Raw genomic sequence first — 19,326 nt, 5'->3', positions numbered from 1 at the left:
CCAGAGCATGTTGAATACTTTAAATACATGCGTGTAGCTACCTGAGCATATAGCAGAAGTCATGGCGTAGATAACCAGCCCCCAGCATCCCATCTGAACCCCTCTGTGGTAATTTTCTAATGAGGTCGAGTTAGCAGGAGCCTGAGAAGAAACAGGAGGAAACGGTGAGTTAAGTGATTTCACTGTGAAATTAAACATGGTTGCTTGGTTTTTGGTTTACAGTAACTAAATGGAAATAATAGTTTGGTAACATGGTGTGTTTGCCTCCTTTTAAATGAAACTTTATTGTCATTCGATCAGTAGTAAACATGAAAAAACAGACATTACAATAATTTTATATTAGGAACTTTCTCTTTAACCTGTTTTACATTTTATATTTTCAAGTCTGCATGCATACACTTATTTATGGTTATTACTAATATTGCTTTTGTGTAACGTGCTGCAGTATATCCGCTCAGTTCCTCCTAAATATCTTCCCTGGAGAATAAAGACACTTTGATTTTGACTATATATGTGCATACATTTTTATATCAGTTTGTTTGCCCTGCTGAGTATATAAGCACAAAATATTTTCTTAATTTTTTAGCATTTCCTTGCTTTTTTTGGACCTATTTGAATCAGCTCAAAATAGATGTAATATCTGAACTATATTATGCTGCATTAAATACAGGCAACCTCTTAGATCTTGAATTTGATTACAAAATAATAAAGTTTTTCTTTAACAATCGTCTTATGTACACAAATTCTTCTCAAATCTGAAGTTATTCTGACTGCTGTCAACTTCAGGCAATACTTTCTATGAATATCTGCTCCGCCAAACCCCATTGTTTGTTGTGCTAGTTCCGTACCGTAGGATTTCCTTCGTAGATGACTTGTCCCATAAAGTCTGTGAAGAACACTGCCTGAGCAATGATGGAGAACCAGGTGAGCAGGTGACAGACGCAGAGTCGCAGCAGCTCTGGAGGCATCTTCAGCATGGAGAGCCACAGCAGACGTACGGTGGTCTCAACCTGAGCAACCACACAAAACATCTCCAGTTAGAGGCGCTCGGACGAGGAGCGAATCATCGTCTGGACAAAAACGGCCTGATTACAACTCGACGTCCTCACCTCGCCTTCCTCGCTCTCTGTGTCCCCGCTGGAGGAGTTCGTATTCCCGCTGCGGTGTCTGCTCCGCCTCCTGTTCCGCCTCCTGTGTCGGGCCTCCACTTCGTACAGGTCGTTCATGCTGCGAGACGGCTTGATGAGGAGGGCAGCGTTGGCTCGGCGGTAGCGGTAACGGTGGCTCCCCACGCGGCCGTAGTATGAGAAGGTGCAGGACGGCTGGCGGTAGAAGGTGTGATGGCGGCGCGGCTGTCGCATGGGAGCTCCGGTGCTGGCGGCTGGACAAAAAGGCAGTTTTCTTGAGATAAAATCTAGCTTATAAAAATAAGAAACAATATGTGTAATGTCTTACTAAATACAAAGGCACATAATTCAGACAATTATTTGTAAAACAGTTTAAATGCCATATATTATTTTTCTAACACTTTCTAGCTATTCATAATGTTATCACATCAAATCCCTGTGAAATACACTACAGCTCGTGGTTGTAATCTGCTAAAATGTGAAAAGGATGACCTATGATGCTTCAGTGAACACTCTAGGGTACATCTATGGGCAAAGCAAAACATGTTCACTACATTTTTTGCCGAATTGATTCTTAGAAAATGAGATTTTAGTCTGCTCAGTTCTGTCTAACTTGAGCAGTTTTAGGGTTTCTTGTCACTTTAAATCCAAATAAGTTGCTGCTGACCACGCCCCCAACTCAATGTCTGACCACGCCCCAAATCAATGCCTGACCACGCCCCCAACTCAATGTCTGACCACGCCCCAACTCAATGCCTGACCACGCCCCCAACTCAACATTTACACTCACAAGTGAAAATGTCTGCAAACACATGTACATTTACACAACTGTTCATCTTTGAAAAGAAGACGTTGAGCTTTCTGCACAACCAAAAAGAATTTAGCAAGTGGTTTCTGAATAGTAGGTCAACAACAAAACGCTCGTCTTTTCCAGCAGCCATTGTACAGCGAATACAGTAGTAAAACCGGCTGACCAAACGTGTTGGAGCTTCACTTGGGTTGCTAGGTGATGCGCTGGACTTTGATGGGGTTGCTAGGTAATGGGCTAATATGTGACGCTACATTTGGTAGGTGTTAGAAATGGCTCATCTTCCAGACACAGAAAAAATTTTATCTATTGCCAAAAAATGGCTGGGTGTTTTTGTTTTGTTTTTTTTTAAGTGCTTGAGATGTTTTTAGAAACACAAGAGACCAAAATGGAAGTACGAAAACGTTCTGTCGCAAAATGTGAATTTTGCACAATATGTCCCCTATAATTGGTGTGAATACTTCTGCAAGGCGCTGTCGTGTGGAGGTTCTGACCTTTGACCATCCCGGCACGGTGTGCTTGTCCTTTACAGCTCAGCCTGTCTGAACTCCCTGTGTCTGCGTTCGTCACGCTGGCCAACAGTCGCCCGTTCAGAGTCCGCTGCTCATTCAGCTGGTTGTTCAGCAGGGCCTCCTGCCCGTCGTCGTTCTCCATCTCCTGCAGGAAAGCTGACAGGCGGGAGATCCTGGGCGCGGGAGTGTGTGTGTGTTGATTGGCGTGGTGGGAGCGAAGCAAGTCTTCGCTGCCCGCGCTGCTGCTGCGCCTGATGCTGGCGAGCCGCGGATGGGAGCTGCTGTGGTCGGGGCTGAAGAAGGACGGGATCCTCGGGGGAGTCCCGTGGTAAGGCGAGAGGCGCTCGGCAAAGATGGATGGCTCCAGGTGGCACAGGAACAGAGCGTCGTGGTCCAGATGGTCGAGGGTGGCGTCCGCCATGGCGAGAACGCTGTCGCTTTTACCTGGAAGGATGACAAGAAGGAAATGTGAGAAAAAATAAGATTTTTAGACGACATGCCAATAAGGGGAACCATATCTTCTGGCTTGAACTTACTTCTGACTAGCTCTACTTCCAGAAAGTCCATGTCTCCTTGCTCTGAATGATCGTCACCGTAATCGTAGAAGTCGTAGGTTTCTATCGTATCATCCTCGCCAATCATTTCCAGCTTGGGAGCAAGAAGTCCAGGCCTGCCATTAGCTGACGGCTGCAGGTGGTTGGAGTTTGGACTCTCCTGAAATGAGATTAACTCTAAATATACGGCACAGAGTTTTTAATTCTCTCATTTCTTTATGTTTTCCTCCAAAGGAAACAGGTTTAGTTGATATTGTTCACTATGCCTTTTCACAAATTATTGCGCAGTGTGTCATTAACAAAAACAAGTAAAGTAAACTAACTCTAATAAATAGAAAGAAACAAACAACAGGAACAACAAATAACTGGAGTGAATGGACAGAAAAGTCTGGAGATCCAAACCTTTTGAAAGACTACCAGATATCTGTTTCCTTGGAAGCGAATTATAAGGAAACAATGGCTGACTCGACTCTTTGGCTCAGTTCTACAGTTCTGTACCTGATCGAGCCGGTCGCTCTGTGGCGAATATTGCTGTTCTTCAATGCTTAAGAGATGGAGAACCACTGAGATGGTGAACAGGAAGGCAGTGAAAACGAACAAGATCTGCTCCTGGGACTTAAAGATCGCTCCGAGAAATGTGTGCGTCCAGTCCAAACCTCCAAGAGCGTAGCCGACTGCACCGCCGAGGCCTGGAAACATAAAGGTGTTACGAGATAAGCATCAGGTTTGTTTATATGCAACATCTGAAATGACAGGATTGGCTCTTACCAGCAGAAGCAGCGTGGATGTTGAGCGCCATGTCTTGCTCCTCCGTATCCGCGACATCCAGCAAGTACGCCCTGATTGGTCCCTCTGTGGCGTCTGCACAGAAGTCCAGCACTACGACGCCCAGCACAGTGAGAACGATGCCTATTGGCTGTCTGCCTTCCTCGTCGCCAAGCAACAGACCTGACGGCGCAAAAGAAGGAAAACAGTGAAACGGTGATTAGAAACACATATCAGTAAAGAAAGAACAATTACATGTTGTCTACAATAGCAGCTAAGTGACTCAAGAACAAAAATTAAGATCTTTCTACTCATAACTAAATGTCAATAAATTTAACCCTTTCATGCATAGCGGTCACTGCAGTGGACAGCTGTCTAAAAGCCATATTCTTGTCTTTCTTGTGGATTTTTATGTTATAAAGGCACACAGACCACTGAAGTGGACTTTAGTGCATCATACAATACACTGCCAACTAGTGGCCATCCACTGCAAGTGCTAGAAAATCTTTGTTAAATCCACTATGGCAGACAGATGAAAAAGCAACTCAGGAATATCCAGTCCCTCCTTCCACTATAGACGACTCTTGTAGGTTAAAAAACAAATACTGTGACATCAAGTAACCCCTAAAGACCAATACTACTGATGTATTTTCCAAATAAGTACCTTGTATTTGGAGAAAATTACAACTGATCACCTAGAAAAAATTTTTACAAAATTGTTTCCCCACATTTTTTTATGCCTTAAGAAAATCAAAAACATTTTGGAAAAAATCCTGACATAAAGGATCATAATCCATGTATTTTGGAAAAATAGAAAGAAAGTAAATGAATACACAATTAAATGTGGAAATAATTGAACAACTTAATTAAATGTTGAAATCTCCACATAATTTCAGTATGTAGTTTAATTATTTTGTTCCTGTGCAAAATAACATTTCTCTCTCAAATTAAAATGAATTAATACTTTATTAATCCCAAAGGGAAATTATATATAAAATATATAACATAAACATATAAGATAAATATTATTCAATCAATTAATCAGTAACTTATTGAAAAATCACAGACAACTACTGCATTCCCTGATATTTGAGCGTCTGTGGACATAAACCAGGTAATAATCACAGCTGCACACACACGTGATCAATAACTTATTTGTGACTTAACAGCTGCATGACCTAGACTAGTGCAGAAACAGGTCACATTTCCCATACTGCTTTGCATGTTGTGGGTGACCTCGTCTGTTTTTCTCTCAAAATACTCACAGGGGGCCCGAGGGAGAAGTTGCATGAATATGTGTGAACAGTGCAGAGTCGGAAGTCTGTACTGTAAGGATGTGAGTGCAAGATACGAGAGGCAGTGTGACGCAGCATGATTTTTCAAACTGGGATCCATGAGGTTCGAGGAAATGAAAGTGTTTGTAGATGGAGCAGCAGAGTGTGCTTCTATGTGTGTGTTTGGGTGAGACAATGGAGCCACAGTGCTCATTAGCCAGGCACCCAGACAGGAAGTGACCCGCTATTGGTGGAGAGAAGGAAGCAAACAGGAACTGTTTCCCTGTGAACTGCTGGCTCCGGTGTTCCCATGTCAACACACACACAAGCACACTCACACGACCACAGTCATGGACAGGTTACTACGGGTTTTCCCACGTCACCCGCTGCTTTTCACACATTTATATTTATTTACAACCACAGACACACACATTCGCTCCCTTTCGTTTATTTCTCACACATGGTTACTGGTTTTTCCCATGCCAACTTTGCTGATACGGGTCTTTCACAATCAGACGCAGTTTTTTGCCCCCTTGTTCCCTGCTTTGACCTAAATGGCAACTTTCAGAAAAGAATAAAAGCCAATAGTAGTAGTAGTTGCTGTAGTAGATTCTGCTGGGTGGAAATGTAAATGAATGAGTGGACACTAAATGCAGAAGTCTTAAAGTTTATGTATTACAAAAGTAAAGGACAAAAGCATAAAAAGTTTTTTAAGAGAAAACTAATTTCTATGGGGAACTAAGACATGTTTGTGGTTCATTTAAACTGTAAGTGAGAACAAGACTTTCAGCAGATAACAGGAAGGTGACAGGCAGCAATATGAAGAGTTTGTTGGTACCCTTCTGAAAATATCAGATTTAACAATTATAAATGTTATCTCTGCTTATGAAAAAAAAGGTACAATAAAGAATTATTTGCTGCTATTTGGATAAAGTTACTATTTAATTAATTTACTTTTTACTTAAGTCACCAGAAAGAGTACCTTTGATTTGGGCACTTAGACTACATTTTAGGACTCTGGAAAACATTAAACTTTCTTCTATTGAGCATTAGAATATCTAATGAATGCTTCACAACCATTGCTGATAAATCGAATTATAATAAAATGTGCAAAAGTAAGTTTAAAAATGCCAATCTAATAATAACAATTCTTATGTTTAATTACTATTATTTTTTTCAAATATATGTTTCGATTTTTACCCACTTCTCTGATTTTTGTTTCCACAACTTGATCAAAATAAATTAAAGAACCAAATCAAAACAAAAACCTGTAGTCACTAATAAAATGAGCTGGTTACAGTTTTAAATATTTTTAATAAATTTTTTTATACTATATACTTTTGATCATTAAAAGGTTTTTTGGGGGTGGAGGGATCATGCAGTTTGAATTTCCTTAATTTTTGATAAAAAACAATTTTTGTAATCAAATAAATAAAACATTTGAAAAATGAACAGAACGTTTAATATCAAAAGCAACTGTTCATTTAACTTTAAAAACAATAACATAAATATTTTATAATATTAGTGTAGAAAAAGTGCATTTATTAGATACTTGCAGCGGTTTTATTTAGCATCCTTTAAGATATATATATATATATATATATATATATATATATATATATATATATATATATATATATATATATATATATATATATATACAGTACAGACCAAAAGTTTGGACACACCTTATAATTCAATGAGTTTCCTTTATTTTCATGACTATTGACATTGTAGATTCACACTGAAGGCATCAAAACTATGAATAACACATGTGGAAATATGCACTAAACAAAAAAGTGTAAAACAACTGAAAATACCCCTTATATTCTAGTTTCTTCAAAGTAGCAACCTTTTGCTGTGATTACTGCTTTGCACACACTCTGCATTTTCTTGATGAGCTTCAAGAGGTAGTCACCTGAAATGGTTTTCACTTCATAGGTGTGCCCTGTCAGGTTAATAAGTGGGATTTCTTGCCTTATAAATAGTCATGAAAATAAAGAAAACCCATTGAATTAGAAAGGTGTATCCAAACTTTTGGTCTGTACTGTATATATATAAAGAGAAGTCCTCAGTTCTACAACAATAAACATCCTGTGCTCACCTATCAACGACCCGTTCAGAAACAGCGCCACTCCAATCAGGGCTCCTATGCAGAGGGCCAGGATGAACGGCCTCCTCCTGCCCCAGCGCAGAGTGCAGCGGTCGCTGGCCGAGCCGATCAGCGGCGTGAACATGAGGCCCAGAACCGGACTGAGGAGCCAGGTCAGACTGTAGTACTGCTCCGGAAGACCTGCAGACGGACAAGCAGACATTCCCCAAGTTAAATCAGACAACGGTTGTTTTTGTTTTCCTGCTTTGACCAGCAGGGGGCAGAAGGCGCTTTTTGTAAGAAATAAGTGTTGATATTTACATTTTAAAACCAAAAAATAACCAGAAACCAAAGAAATTTTACACTACATGTGACAAGATGAACATGATTATTCATTGGATGTTAGACGGAAACATTCACAGCAGGCAACATGTGCATCTAATTTACTTAGGATATCAACATTAAAAGTAATTCAATTTAGGAATAAAACTTATATTATACAGATACAATATATTTCAAGAGTTTATTTCTGTTCTACCTCCATCTACAAGACATTATTATGTACTCAGAACCTGGGATTCGTACCCAGAACCGCTAGATGCAAAGCAACAGGGCTAACTTTGCTGCTCTGCATCCCAACTCTGGGATTTAAAATTTCCTTTGAAATGCAAAATCATTTTGATCTGAAAGCAGTCGTTTTTCTACCACAGATGCTTGTGATGTTGGTTCAGGAGACATTTAAAACAAGCATTGCAGCAGTTGTGCAGTTGTCTTGGACTCATGTAAAGTCTTGTTAATCTCTTTTGCTTGGGCACATTTTTCTAACACAACCTCCACTCAACTTTCCATCAAAATGCTTGGGTACAGCACTCCGGTTCTTAACCTTCTGTAGCTGGCCTTTCTGTATTTGTATGCCATAACTATCAAGATGCACTCGATTGGCTACAATTTTTAGTGACATGAACAGTAACCTATTTGTTTCTGTTTTGTTAACCTTGTTAATATTTTCAGATCACGCAAAGGCGGAGGATTCATTCCAGACTGAATCATCACAACGAGGGTAAATGAATCAACAAGTCCCAGTAAGATTTTTAAACTCTATCATTAAATACATCTGAAAAATGTTTTTGTTGTTTTTTGTCCTCCAATATCACAAATGCAGCCTTTGAAAGAAAAGTATTGGATTGTTACTTGATTGTTTATACTTAAACATTTTGTGTATTTTGACTCTGGTTGCTTTTTGTTCCATTTCCTTTAGCTGAATGCCCATAAAATATTAAACAAAAACACAATGTTTTAGCAACATCAATTTCAAATTTGCTAAAAATCTGAAAATGATATTGATCAATAATTATTTTAAAGTTTTCTGGACATTTTTGTTGAGTTGACTTTTTTCACTTATTCTTAGTACAGTACTTCACCACTTTAACTAAAATCTTAGCATGAAAACAGTATCGAATTGGACAAATAAGCATATCTCAGGCTGTGTCAGATTGTTAGTTAACTTTCTTAAATTTCTTATCCATATTGTTAAGAACATACTGCACAAGACGCTGCCATGTTCAGGTGAAAAATAACCAAATTACAAAGCTCAACTTTAGGAGACATTCACAAAGTCTGGAGAAGCTTTAATAAGACGAATCAAACAAATTTGGACTCATCTGCAGCCAAAAACATGGGGATGATTTTCAAACCTTTGCACAGTACTGCTCTTGTAACCAATGCTCTTATTTTAGCCCGTTTTAAATGTCTAAATTTAAATAATGTTGATTGTGTAAAATTCCCAAAGGAAAAGGAGAGTAAATCTGACCTTATTTGTCATCAGTTCTTAAATTATTAATATGATCTAACTTCCCAGCATCAAGCTTAGGCTTTTAAACATAAAGACAGATGAAAATAGCTTTGGCTAAATGGACTGTGTGCTGTAAACATATGGAAAGACACACATGCTGTCAATACCTCTGAATAATAGCAGCAAAGAAACACTTTTGCTAAGCTGCTTCCGAAACCCTCATCTATCATTGGTGATGATAGAAAGACAGGCGATGTTATTTAAGTAGAAGATATCTGCAAGTTAAACAAACCCATTTGTTTTTATAGATATAATTTGGTTTAGCTTGTGTGTTAATATGCTTTTAGCTTATATGTAACTGAAATGGGAAATTAGATTTGTCAATAGAGCTTCCTTTTTACTTTGGGTTACATTTTTTAAATTTATGAGGCTTTTATACTTCTGCTTTTCTAGCTACTTGTGGCAGCTTGCTGTGTTGAAGTGCTAATGCGATCTTATACGTATCGGGGAGAGCAAGTTTAGGTTTAGATTCAGCTGTGCTAGTTTTACCTCATTCCTCTAATAACACACATTATTTAATACAGCTAGAGCAGGAATGTCAAACTCGTTTTTGTTTTGGGCCAAATCAAGATCATGAATGCTTTTAGAGGGCCAGTTGCACCAGAATGTATTGATAAAACCCGTTCACAAACTGGTAAAAAAAAAAAAAAAAAATCATAGAATTTTAAAGATTAAATATTATTGAACATCTTTTCAGTCCCTCCAGGATTTTGTGATTCTTTTTGTGATTTTTTGCATTAAAAATCAAAGTGTTTGCGATATTTGTGCTTATTTATGTTGGTAAATGCGACTTTTTAATTACTCGATGTATAGATCATCAATTACAGCTGAGGCAACTGTTTAGTACAAGTAATTACATTTTTACAATTTTTAAGAAAAATCTGCAACAAACTCCCCTTTATATAGCACAATTTGTTGATATACAATAATTCTCAAGAAACTGGAGGGACTGATTGATATAATTTGGCATAAACAGATAAAAACTGCATTGATTTGAGTGATAACATAATATTTAAGCACATTTAGTGTTTAGTTTAGAATCTATAGGGCCACATAAAAAGCGGATTTGGCCCACGGGCCTCGAGTTTAACACGTGAGCTAGATAAAAGATAGTTGTTTAACTGCCATTTTCTTAAACTACCAGAAGGAGGCGCTGTACCCCTGAAGGCCTTCCACTTTTTGAGATAAATAATCTAACGGTAGCTTATTAAAACCATGGTGTCACATTTAAAAAGCTAGTGTAACTTACACATAAAATAAAACAGTTTTGCATTTAAAGTCCTGCACAGACAGTGCTGTGAATAGCCAGAATCATGCAGTGGAGAGACATTTTCCTCAATTTAAGATAACAGAGGTCATGTTCCCATTGTCTTTTACAAATGTTGACCTCTGCCTTTCTCCTGAGGGCTTTGCAAACTGGACTCAACCTTTGCCGCTTGTAGTGACACAGTCTTGGGAACTCTGTCACCACAGAGTCTCCATCACCTAATAAGGCCGCGCCATTTACAAAGTGTTTCCTGTCGAGGGGCTTGTTTAGACTTTTTATCTCCAGGTTTGTTTCTGTATTTAGCTTAAAAATATACACACACACACAGACACACACATCAACAAAATCAGTGGTCCCATAAAAGTATGGGACAAAACAACAGATAAGAATCGGTTTGTCAACATCAAAACAGGAAAACAGTTTCTAGTAAACAGTTCCCACACAATACAAAAAAAACCCTGACAAAATGTAGTAAATAAAGACATGTCTCTGTTCCCAACAATCCGAAAACTCAGTTCCCACACAATTCTGGTACTGTATGTGCAAACACACACGTGCACGAGGAACAATAGTGAGAGTATCAAGATGCAGGAAGTATTTCAGAAAAAGAAACAAGTACAACAAAAAAAAGCAGAGGTCTAGGAGGAAACGGAGAGGAGGAGTGTGAGAAAGGGCTGACATCAAACGGTGCAGAAAAGGGAGGGTGGAGAGAGTCAGGATAAAGGTGAGAAGAGGAGGAAATGCGAAAGACGGAATCGGAAGTATGGAGAGTCTGAATGAAACAGTTTATATGACTCACTGATTGTGAGGAAAATAACAACTGCCTCATCCATCATCAAGCCTTTTTTTTAGTTATTATGCACATTTCCTCCATGAACACAGCAAAAATAATGGTGTTCGATGTGCAGCTGTTGGAGTACAAAGCGACCATTCATCAGCATCTGCACAGGTTCTATGTGCTTTTCTTTACGTCTATCCAAAACTAAAGGAAAAAAACAAATCAACTGTAACAACCTCCGTTTGTTTTCAGATCTACAACTTGTAGAAAGAGTGTTGTGTTTTTTAGTAGAAGTTCAGATTAGAGTTCCCTCACTGAAGCTCACATGTTACTACATTATTTTACTTGTATACAAAGGACGTAGCATCAACAACTTAGCTCATGCAACTTATTTTGCATGCATAAAACAGAAGGATGAAAACACACACACACAAAAATAACACATTGATAACAGTTAAGCGCTTTGGCCAGTTGGTCATATTGTTGAACACGTGCGCAGATGTCGCAGCCACATATCTTACACACGCTTTGTTATTTGGAGGCAGCTTTTTCAGTTGTGTATCGTCTCATATTTTGAATTAAGTTCATTCCAAATTAACTGGAACAAACACTAACACAAATTTTTTGCTGGTTTTTTCAGAAGATGGCGATACCGTTCACTTAATCAAACCGTCTGCTTCGTGTGTGGCCTACAGGTCACAACTTAGTTTAATCTGTATATAAATAACACTGGTCAGCAGCCAAAAAATTGTCTGGGGTTTTTCAATTGTTTTAGGGTAATTTTGGTGTGCTGCATCCAGAAATCACATTGGTTTTGCTCAATTAGGTCAACTTTCTGAACTAAGCTACATATTAGTTTGGGATGCAGGCATGATGGCTGATTGTTGTCGGACTCTGACGAGAGATGTACCTGCTGCTGCTGCACATGATGCGGTCAAAGAAATGGAAGTTCATGCACTTAATTTTGCACAATGAAGATGTAATGTTCAATTTACATGTACTTACCCTTATCAGTGTTTATTACTCAATTTACAGAAATAAATGTTTGTATCATTTAATTCATACACTCTGTTACAAAACAATTTCTTTCCCCCTAAAACCTTTTTTGGATGAAAAATATTAACTGATAATCTCACAAAAATGTAATCAATTTAGTCAGAAGATCGAATTTCTCTGAATCAAATCAGAATAAAAACCTAACTTGATTGAGAAAAAAATTGATGCCATTTTTGGATTTAGCGCAGCAAAAATAGCCCTAATTCAGTTGCAAAAACATAGACAACATCCCAAAAAAATTTTTTAATTAAATTCAGAGGTGCAAAAAATACACATCAGCCTCTGATTTAAGCAAAATTGGTCCCGACAAGCCAGTTGAAAACTGAAAACCACAATATTTTTCTGATCAGTAAACACCACGAGAGAGCCAAATGTAAGGCTGGGGATGATTACAGCTGAAAACAAATGATTCCCAGTTAATTACTAATGACAGCTATCAATTATCTCTGCAGGGCAACACATTAAGGATGCCATGTCGCGACATTTCTGTCACTCTGATTCTGTGAGAGGAGGAGGAGAGATGGACTGGATTTCATGAGCGAATGTGGTCAGTTTTGGGACATTTTTATTGGTGTACAGAAAGAGGTAGATTCAGAGAATGACCAGAAAAGAAATTGAGTTATTGACACATCTGAAAAGGAGGACACATCTCTGACAGGAAGAAACAGCAAAACAAAAATAGGGAGTTCGCTCATCATCATCTCTACTGAGAACATCTAAGAAAACTCATTAGATGAGAGGCTTGACTTTTATTTGAAAAGGAGCTAAATATTTATGGTCATTTTAATTGAATGGTGAGCAAATTATAATTATGCATCAAGATGGAAGCATGTAATTTCTTATCCCTCAAGCCAGTCTGAATCAGTAAAATCTCCCTCCTCTAAGCAGGAATCACCACCATCAAACTCAAATTTAGCATCTCTCCTTCTTTCCTTTGTCTCGTCGTTTTCTTCCATACTTTCGCCTCTTCCCTTCCTGCCCGTTCTCCCGTAAACACAAAACAATTCCTTCGTATCCTGCGCTGGCGTGAGAAAACTTCAGGGGAAATGTCAGCCATGCCGAAAAGAGCCAGAGAAATGGTGTGAAAGGGAGAGTGGGTCAGAGTTCGTGATGGGAGAAAGTGGGCAGGAAGGAAGGAGGAAAGTGAAAATGAGAGGCGGAGAGGACAAGAAAAAAAGGGAAGGAAGCAGGTATATTTTTTTTGAATAAACACAATGTGAACAGATGGACTAATAGGGCATAAAATATTGATATTGATGTTGTTTTGTTAGCATCTGAAATGATAGAAGAAGCCATCTTCTTAGTGCTTAAAATTTAAATCAAGCCCAATCATCTTAATATTCATTGTAAATACTGCTGCTTTCTACAGAACTATCATCAATTAGACATTTATAATTCAAAATCTCACTGCATATTGTTTAGCAGCATCACTGCATTAATTGATATTAAACTGTACTGAAGACAGTGACAGAAGCCGTAATATCATGACGATGGTCATAACTACTGTTTGTATATTTGTGAACACTGAAAAACCACAAAATCTTATTTATTTTTGGTCTACTTTCTAGCGCAAATACAAGTACTTGAAATAGCACAAAATTAACTTGGAAAAGTAGCTTTCAGCAAGACATGAGCTTATTTTAAGTAAATAATCCCTTAACATTGATGAAAAAGTATTAGTTCTACGCTCTGATTATTTTTCTTATAACAGGGAAAAATGTCTTGTTATAAGTGAAATAATCTGCTAGTGGAACTAGCATCTTTTAATCATGATTAAGGAACGACTGCCTCAAAACAAGCTCCTACATCTTGCAGAAATGTTACTTTTAAATTAGTTTTATCTCATTAAGATATTTGCACTAGAAATGTAATACGAATACTAGATTTTGTGCTTTTGCAGCATAGAAATAAACTCACATGAAAAAGGTTTTATGTTAAGCTAAAATTAAGATAAGGGATTTCAATATTTTACAGCTTTTAAACTAATGTTTTGATTTACAGCACTGTTTAGCTTTATACCTATAAAAAAAAAGATAGTTCAGATTAATTTAAGAACATTTCTCCTGGATACAAAATGTTCAAACAGAGCTTCCTGTGCCAGATTTAGCTTTATCATCAGAGGGAGCTCAAAGTGGAGTCGTTGCTTCTGTGCATCAAAAGGAATCCGTTCAGGTGTTTTGGGCAAATTGGGATCCCCCCAAAATGAGCTGGAGGGTGTAAACGGGTCAAGGTTTCCTTCTTAGACCTGTTAACCTCACATCCTAGTCATGGATAAGTGAGAATGGGTGGTTTGGGTCTGAATGCTGCAGTGACTCTTTTCTGCTAGTATACCGACATGTGGCACAGCTGTGGTAAAATCAAAAGAGCATACATTTAAATGTTTTACTCAAAACCCTTTTAAAGAGGTTATATACACTGAAATCCCAATCATTTGGAAGAAAGATCAGATAAATAGTGGCGACCAATCAGAAGACGTCGCTCTTTTTCAATGTGGCAAAGCAAAGCAGCATTCTTACTTCAAGTTTAAAAGGAAACACTCTGCAAGTTGGATTTTACAATCCAAGGGAACGTGACAACAAAATTTTGTTTTCGTTTTCCACGTGCGGATTAGATTAGATTCATAAATTAGTTAACTCAGTGTTTGCTTTATTCCTAGCAAGGTAAATGGAACCACTGCAGAGGATCTTTCCTGCCAACAGCCAACGCGATCTTCAATATCTCTTTGAAGAATCTAAATTAATGAGTTACATTTAATTTCCCTTTGGGATTAATGAAGCATTTTTGAATTTGATTTTTAATTTGAGAACCAGTCTCTTGTTCCATGCCACTTGCTTCACACAGAGGGACATTCGGCTATTTAGAAACAATTTCTTCCCAGTTGTAGTTTAAGATTTTTCTGTTCGGCACTAGATTAATGCTATGAAGTTTAACCATAAATTGCTTGTGCTATAAACAACCATCCGACATTTCGAAGAGAGACGTGACGAGCCAAACAAGATGGCTGCTAACTCAATATTTGGAAGTGCAGCCAACATGGACTGAACATCTTCGTTCATGTCCTCCGCTGCCGTTGATATTTATTATCAATTTCAAATGTCTGTTGTATTTTTCCCCTTCTATTTTTTTGTATGTATTTATTTTTTTATATAAACTTCTGTTTCTTATTTTCCAATGAGAATACAAATGATTTTTCAGGCACACCACAAATGCAGTACCAAAACATCTTCCTCTTATTTTATCTTGGGTTTCAATTTAAAAGTTACATACATTTCTGTTTATCTGTGGATAAATTAATAATTATTCCAAGTTTGAATAAAAGCTTGCTGAACAATTTTTACAAGAGAGCAGAGACACTTTATAAGCCTCGTAAATGTTGAGCTAACAGCTTGAAGCACAGCATCGTTCATCCTGCACATCCTGGTAAAACCTTGTGATGTAATGGCACAAAAAAAAAACTGCTAAAAGCAAATTCAAACAACATTTATGATGTCAGGGATTATAAAGTGCAGAAAAAGAAAATGAGAGGAGAGGAGTGAGTCATAGCACTTCCCAGCAGTAAGAGACGGTTATCAATCATGCACTGGGCAAACATACACTCTCTCTTTTTACAGAAACACTTTGCATAAATGAAGACAAATACAACCAGCAGCCAAGGCTATCATTACAGAAGTGCATTACAGAGCAAACCGCTGCATCAATATTTGAATTAATGCTGAAAGAGAAACATTTGATGCGGACAAAAATGCATCACAAGCTAAGAGTTTCTGTTCACTAAGCAAGCTTAGAAATACTAGAGAAACTGCGTAATAGTTGTCCACTGGGAGAAGAGTTGACATTATGAACTAATGTTCATATCACTGTGCAAAGGTGCTAAATCCCTCCTCCCCCACTCCATGTTCTCTTGCCATAAGGTGGCATTCAGATTGGGTGAAGCCAGCTGGTATGCACGCACACACAGCTGCTTCTAGTCTGCAGAGTTATGTAACAGCACTGCAGTAAACTAGCTGCCTCCTGCTGAGACACAGAGACGAGTACGGGAAGAGAGTTAACCACGACAAAATGTTTCAAAATATCTGCACGGATTTCTTCTGTAGGTTAAAACACATATATTGAGTTACTTTTTATATTTAATGCCTGAGCATATGTGACGAACAGCAGGGTTGCTGGTTTCTGGCTGCGACTGACCTACCACCAACAGGAAGCTGCAGCCTTCCAACGAAGAGATCGATGAGGCCAATAGACACAGATCAGTCGGTGGTCTTATGTAACTATGCATACTGTAGGTCATGCAATTAACAACGAACACTTCTGTGCAAATTATAGATGTCAGACATCTTGGCAAAGCTGAACTCTGGATGATATTTTTTCAGGGTTTAGAAATTAACAGACTTCATTTCACTGTGATGGATTTGTGGCTGTAATGCATTTTCAAAGTGCAGAACAGGTAGGAAAAAAGCTCAAATGCATCTTGTGAGGAACCTGTTTACTTCATTTATGAAGCTGCAGAATAGGAACTTGACTGTGATGGACAATGTTTTTAGTGTTTCTCCAGTTTACAGTCTTTGTGAAACAAATTCCACTTTGTTCTGAAAACACTCCGACTTTCTTTGACTCAAATTCTTACTAAAATTCTCCCAATTCATGGAGCTCCAACTTCACTATGTTGGCCTCACAGCTTGAAGCTGCTGGTAGCTTAATTTATTCAGGTTTTCCTTTTACGTAAATTTTTTTTTAAAAATAGAACAACAAAGTATGGCGTTTTTGATCATTGATCTTACAAGTTTTGAGTCACTTCTCGTAAATATACAATCACATAAAAACAAAGATGCAATTAAAAATCTTAAGTGACAAGAACATAACTCTTCTTTCAGAAATGTAAAAAAAAAAAAATGTTTACAAATGTTACAGTAGGAAGTAAAAACACATGTTCCAATCAAGTTTCTCTGATTATTCTCAAGTATTTCAGTGAACGTAGCAGGAAAATCGTAATATTTCACATAAGTTCAGCTTTTCGTAATGTAAAAAGTCTCAAGCAGAAAAAATCTCTAGTCAACTTGGACATGCTGTTACAAACAGCATGTCTTCTGTTTAATCATGTGAGTTTCACAGATGTTGCTATTCATTTTTAATCACTTGGACTGCAGTCAGATACAGTGAAACAAATAACTGAATATTATTTAAAGTACTCCTGGGTTGGTGGGTTTTCTCCTTCCATTCGACATTGGATTCACTGGCATTTTTTTTTCTAAAGGCATTACTAAGAATACTTCCTCCCTACTTGATTTCCCTTTATTTATCAGGAGCCTGCGGGGCTGAATCACCTGCGCTCACAGGACTTATTTTTATTGAGCGTTACAGGAGTCCGCACCGACTCCGGTAAAAAAATAAATAAATAGCTTTTCATTTCGCAGCACCACGGGCTTCAGTATGAATTTCATTTAAAACAGCTGGTCTCATTTTATCATTTCAAGGGTTTTACAAATGATTTAGCAGAAACAAAGTGTACGTGCCACTGTTTTGAATTTATTGATATTGGAATGTGTTTTTGTAACTAACCGTTTCACTATATTGTTGTCAGGAAACTTTTGCAAAAGAGATTTTTTACTGCTGCTGGCGGTCTGACTAAAACTAGGAGGATAGAGCACATCACCCCAGTTCTAAAGTCCCTATAATGGTTCCCTGTGGCTCAGAGAAAAGACTTTAAAATATTTATGTTAGTATATAAATCACTGAACGGTTTAGCACCACAATACATTACAGATCTGCTGCTGTTGTATCAACCTTCCAGACCTCTCAGGTCTTCTGAACCAAATGAGGAGAAGCAGCATTCAGCTTCTATGCACCACAAATCTGGAACAAACTTCCAGAAAACTGCAAAACTGCTGAAACACTGAGTTCCTTAAAATCCAGACTATAAACCCACCTGTTTGGAGTTGCCTTTGAAGCACAATCGATTAACAATTTAAAGATGTGACTTGAGTTAATCAAATGTTTCGATTGTTGATTCTATGTTGCATGGCTTTGTGTTTTTATGATGTAAAGCACTTATACTTATACAAATAAAATTTGACTGATTGATTGATTTATTGATCTTAGATCTCAAGGAGTAAATGTGATCAACTCCTCCCAAGGAGTAGATCTAAAGGTTTAAAGGTTTAATGAAAAACAATATTGCTAATATAGTGTAATACCTTTCTAAAAATAATTTTTCCCTTTCAATGAAAATTTTAAAGATCGAAAATGGATAAATCCATCAAACATTTGTCTTCTGACTAGAATGTGATCTCTAGAAACCTAGACGTCCCATTTCCTTTGAGAGACTCGCCGGCTCCTCCAGGAGGATCCCAACGTGTTTCAATGTCAGAATGGACAAACAAACAAACAAAACACCTCAAATGACTCTGAGGTATCCCCTAGCCAGAACTGATACATATCCCCATCAGAACGATCTGGGTTTCCTGTCAGTGGGACAAATGAACCAAGACACCTGCGCTGATGAGGAAGCGGAGCGGTTTTACCCTGAGGAATGACAGAGGTCATCATCGGGCCCCTGATTGGGTTCAGCTGCCCTACGAAGGAAGCTCCTTTCACCCACTTGATTGCAGGATTTGGTTATTTTTGTCGTTCTCTATTTCTCACAAACATTTGAGGGAGCTGGAATGTAGATGAGCAAGTAAATCAAGACACTTGCTTTTTAAGCTCGAGTCTTTTTTTTTCCCATAAAGAGGAATGGAACAATGCCCATTAATATGATTCACATCGAGCTCCAACTTAAAACTAAGAACAACTCTCTAACAAATAGATACTTGCAAATATTACAGCCTAGTAAAAGAACAGTTAAAAACATCTTCCAGCTGGCTATTCCTTGCTTTCATTTGGCAGTTCTTTAGATAAGCTGCTTATTTAAACTAGAACAAGCAGTAATAATAAAGCCAGAAGCAGCTTAATAGTCCAATTATCCATTCCGATGTGAGGCTGTTTGTCATGTTCAGCAGGGAAAGGGTTAACAGGCCGAAGGTAATCCGTTTACATCTCAACCATTTGCATACTGAGCTTTCTGGAGGTCACATGAGCCTCATTAAACAAAACATTTGGGCTTACGTTGTTGCAAAACACACACACTGCACATTCTGTAGGCTACTAAAATGATTCATTTAACAAATATTATTTATTTCACAAAATCTGATAATATTTTGACAATAATGTACAACTGAAATAGGTTTAACCTGTGAGATGAACGT

At 37.9% G+C, this 19,326-nt stretch overlaps 1 protein-coding gene across 1 annotated transcript in view; it reads right to left on the bottom strand.

Moving 5' to 3' along the window:
- The window catches only part of slc45a4 (solute carrier family 45 member 4), a 53,869-nt gene that overhangs the window by 5,322 nt on the left and 29,221 nt on the right, over nucleotides 1-19,326 (bottom strand). The window contains exons 4-11 of the mRNA XM_014474387.2: nucleotides 7,145-7,333; nucleotides 3,770-3,949; nucleotides 3,500-3,690; nucleotides 2,984-3,161; nucleotides 2,430-2,891; nucleotides 1,110-1,381; nucleotides 849-1,010; nucleotides 42-141 (exon numbers count right to left, since the gene is read on the bottom strand). Of these exons, the coding sequence (XP_014329873.1) occupies nucleotides 42-141; nucleotides 849-1,010; nucleotides 1,110-1,381; nucleotides 2,430-2,891; nucleotides 2,984-3,161; nucleotides 3,500-3,690; nucleotides 3,770-3,949; nucleotides 7,145-7,333 (1,734 nt within the window). The remainder of the gene's footprint in view (nucleotides 1-41; nucleotides 142-848; nucleotides 1,011-1,109; nucleotides 1,382-2,429; nucleotides 2,892-2,983; nucleotides 3,162-3,499; nucleotides 3,691-3,769; nucleotides 3,950-7,144; nucleotides 7,334-19,326) is intronic.

Source organism: Xiphophorus maculatus, chromosome 13 (genome assembly GCF_002775205.1).
Source record: "Xiphophorus maculatus strain JP 163 A chromosome 13, X_maculatus-5.0-male, whole genome shotgun sequence".
Lineage (NCBI taxonomy): Eukaryota > Metazoa > Chordata > Actinopteri > Cyprinodontiformes > Poeciliidae > Xiphophorus > Xiphophorus maculatus.
The sequence above is the reverse complement of the archived record's forward strand: the minus strand, read 5'-3'. Positions and strand labels throughout refer to the sequence as shown.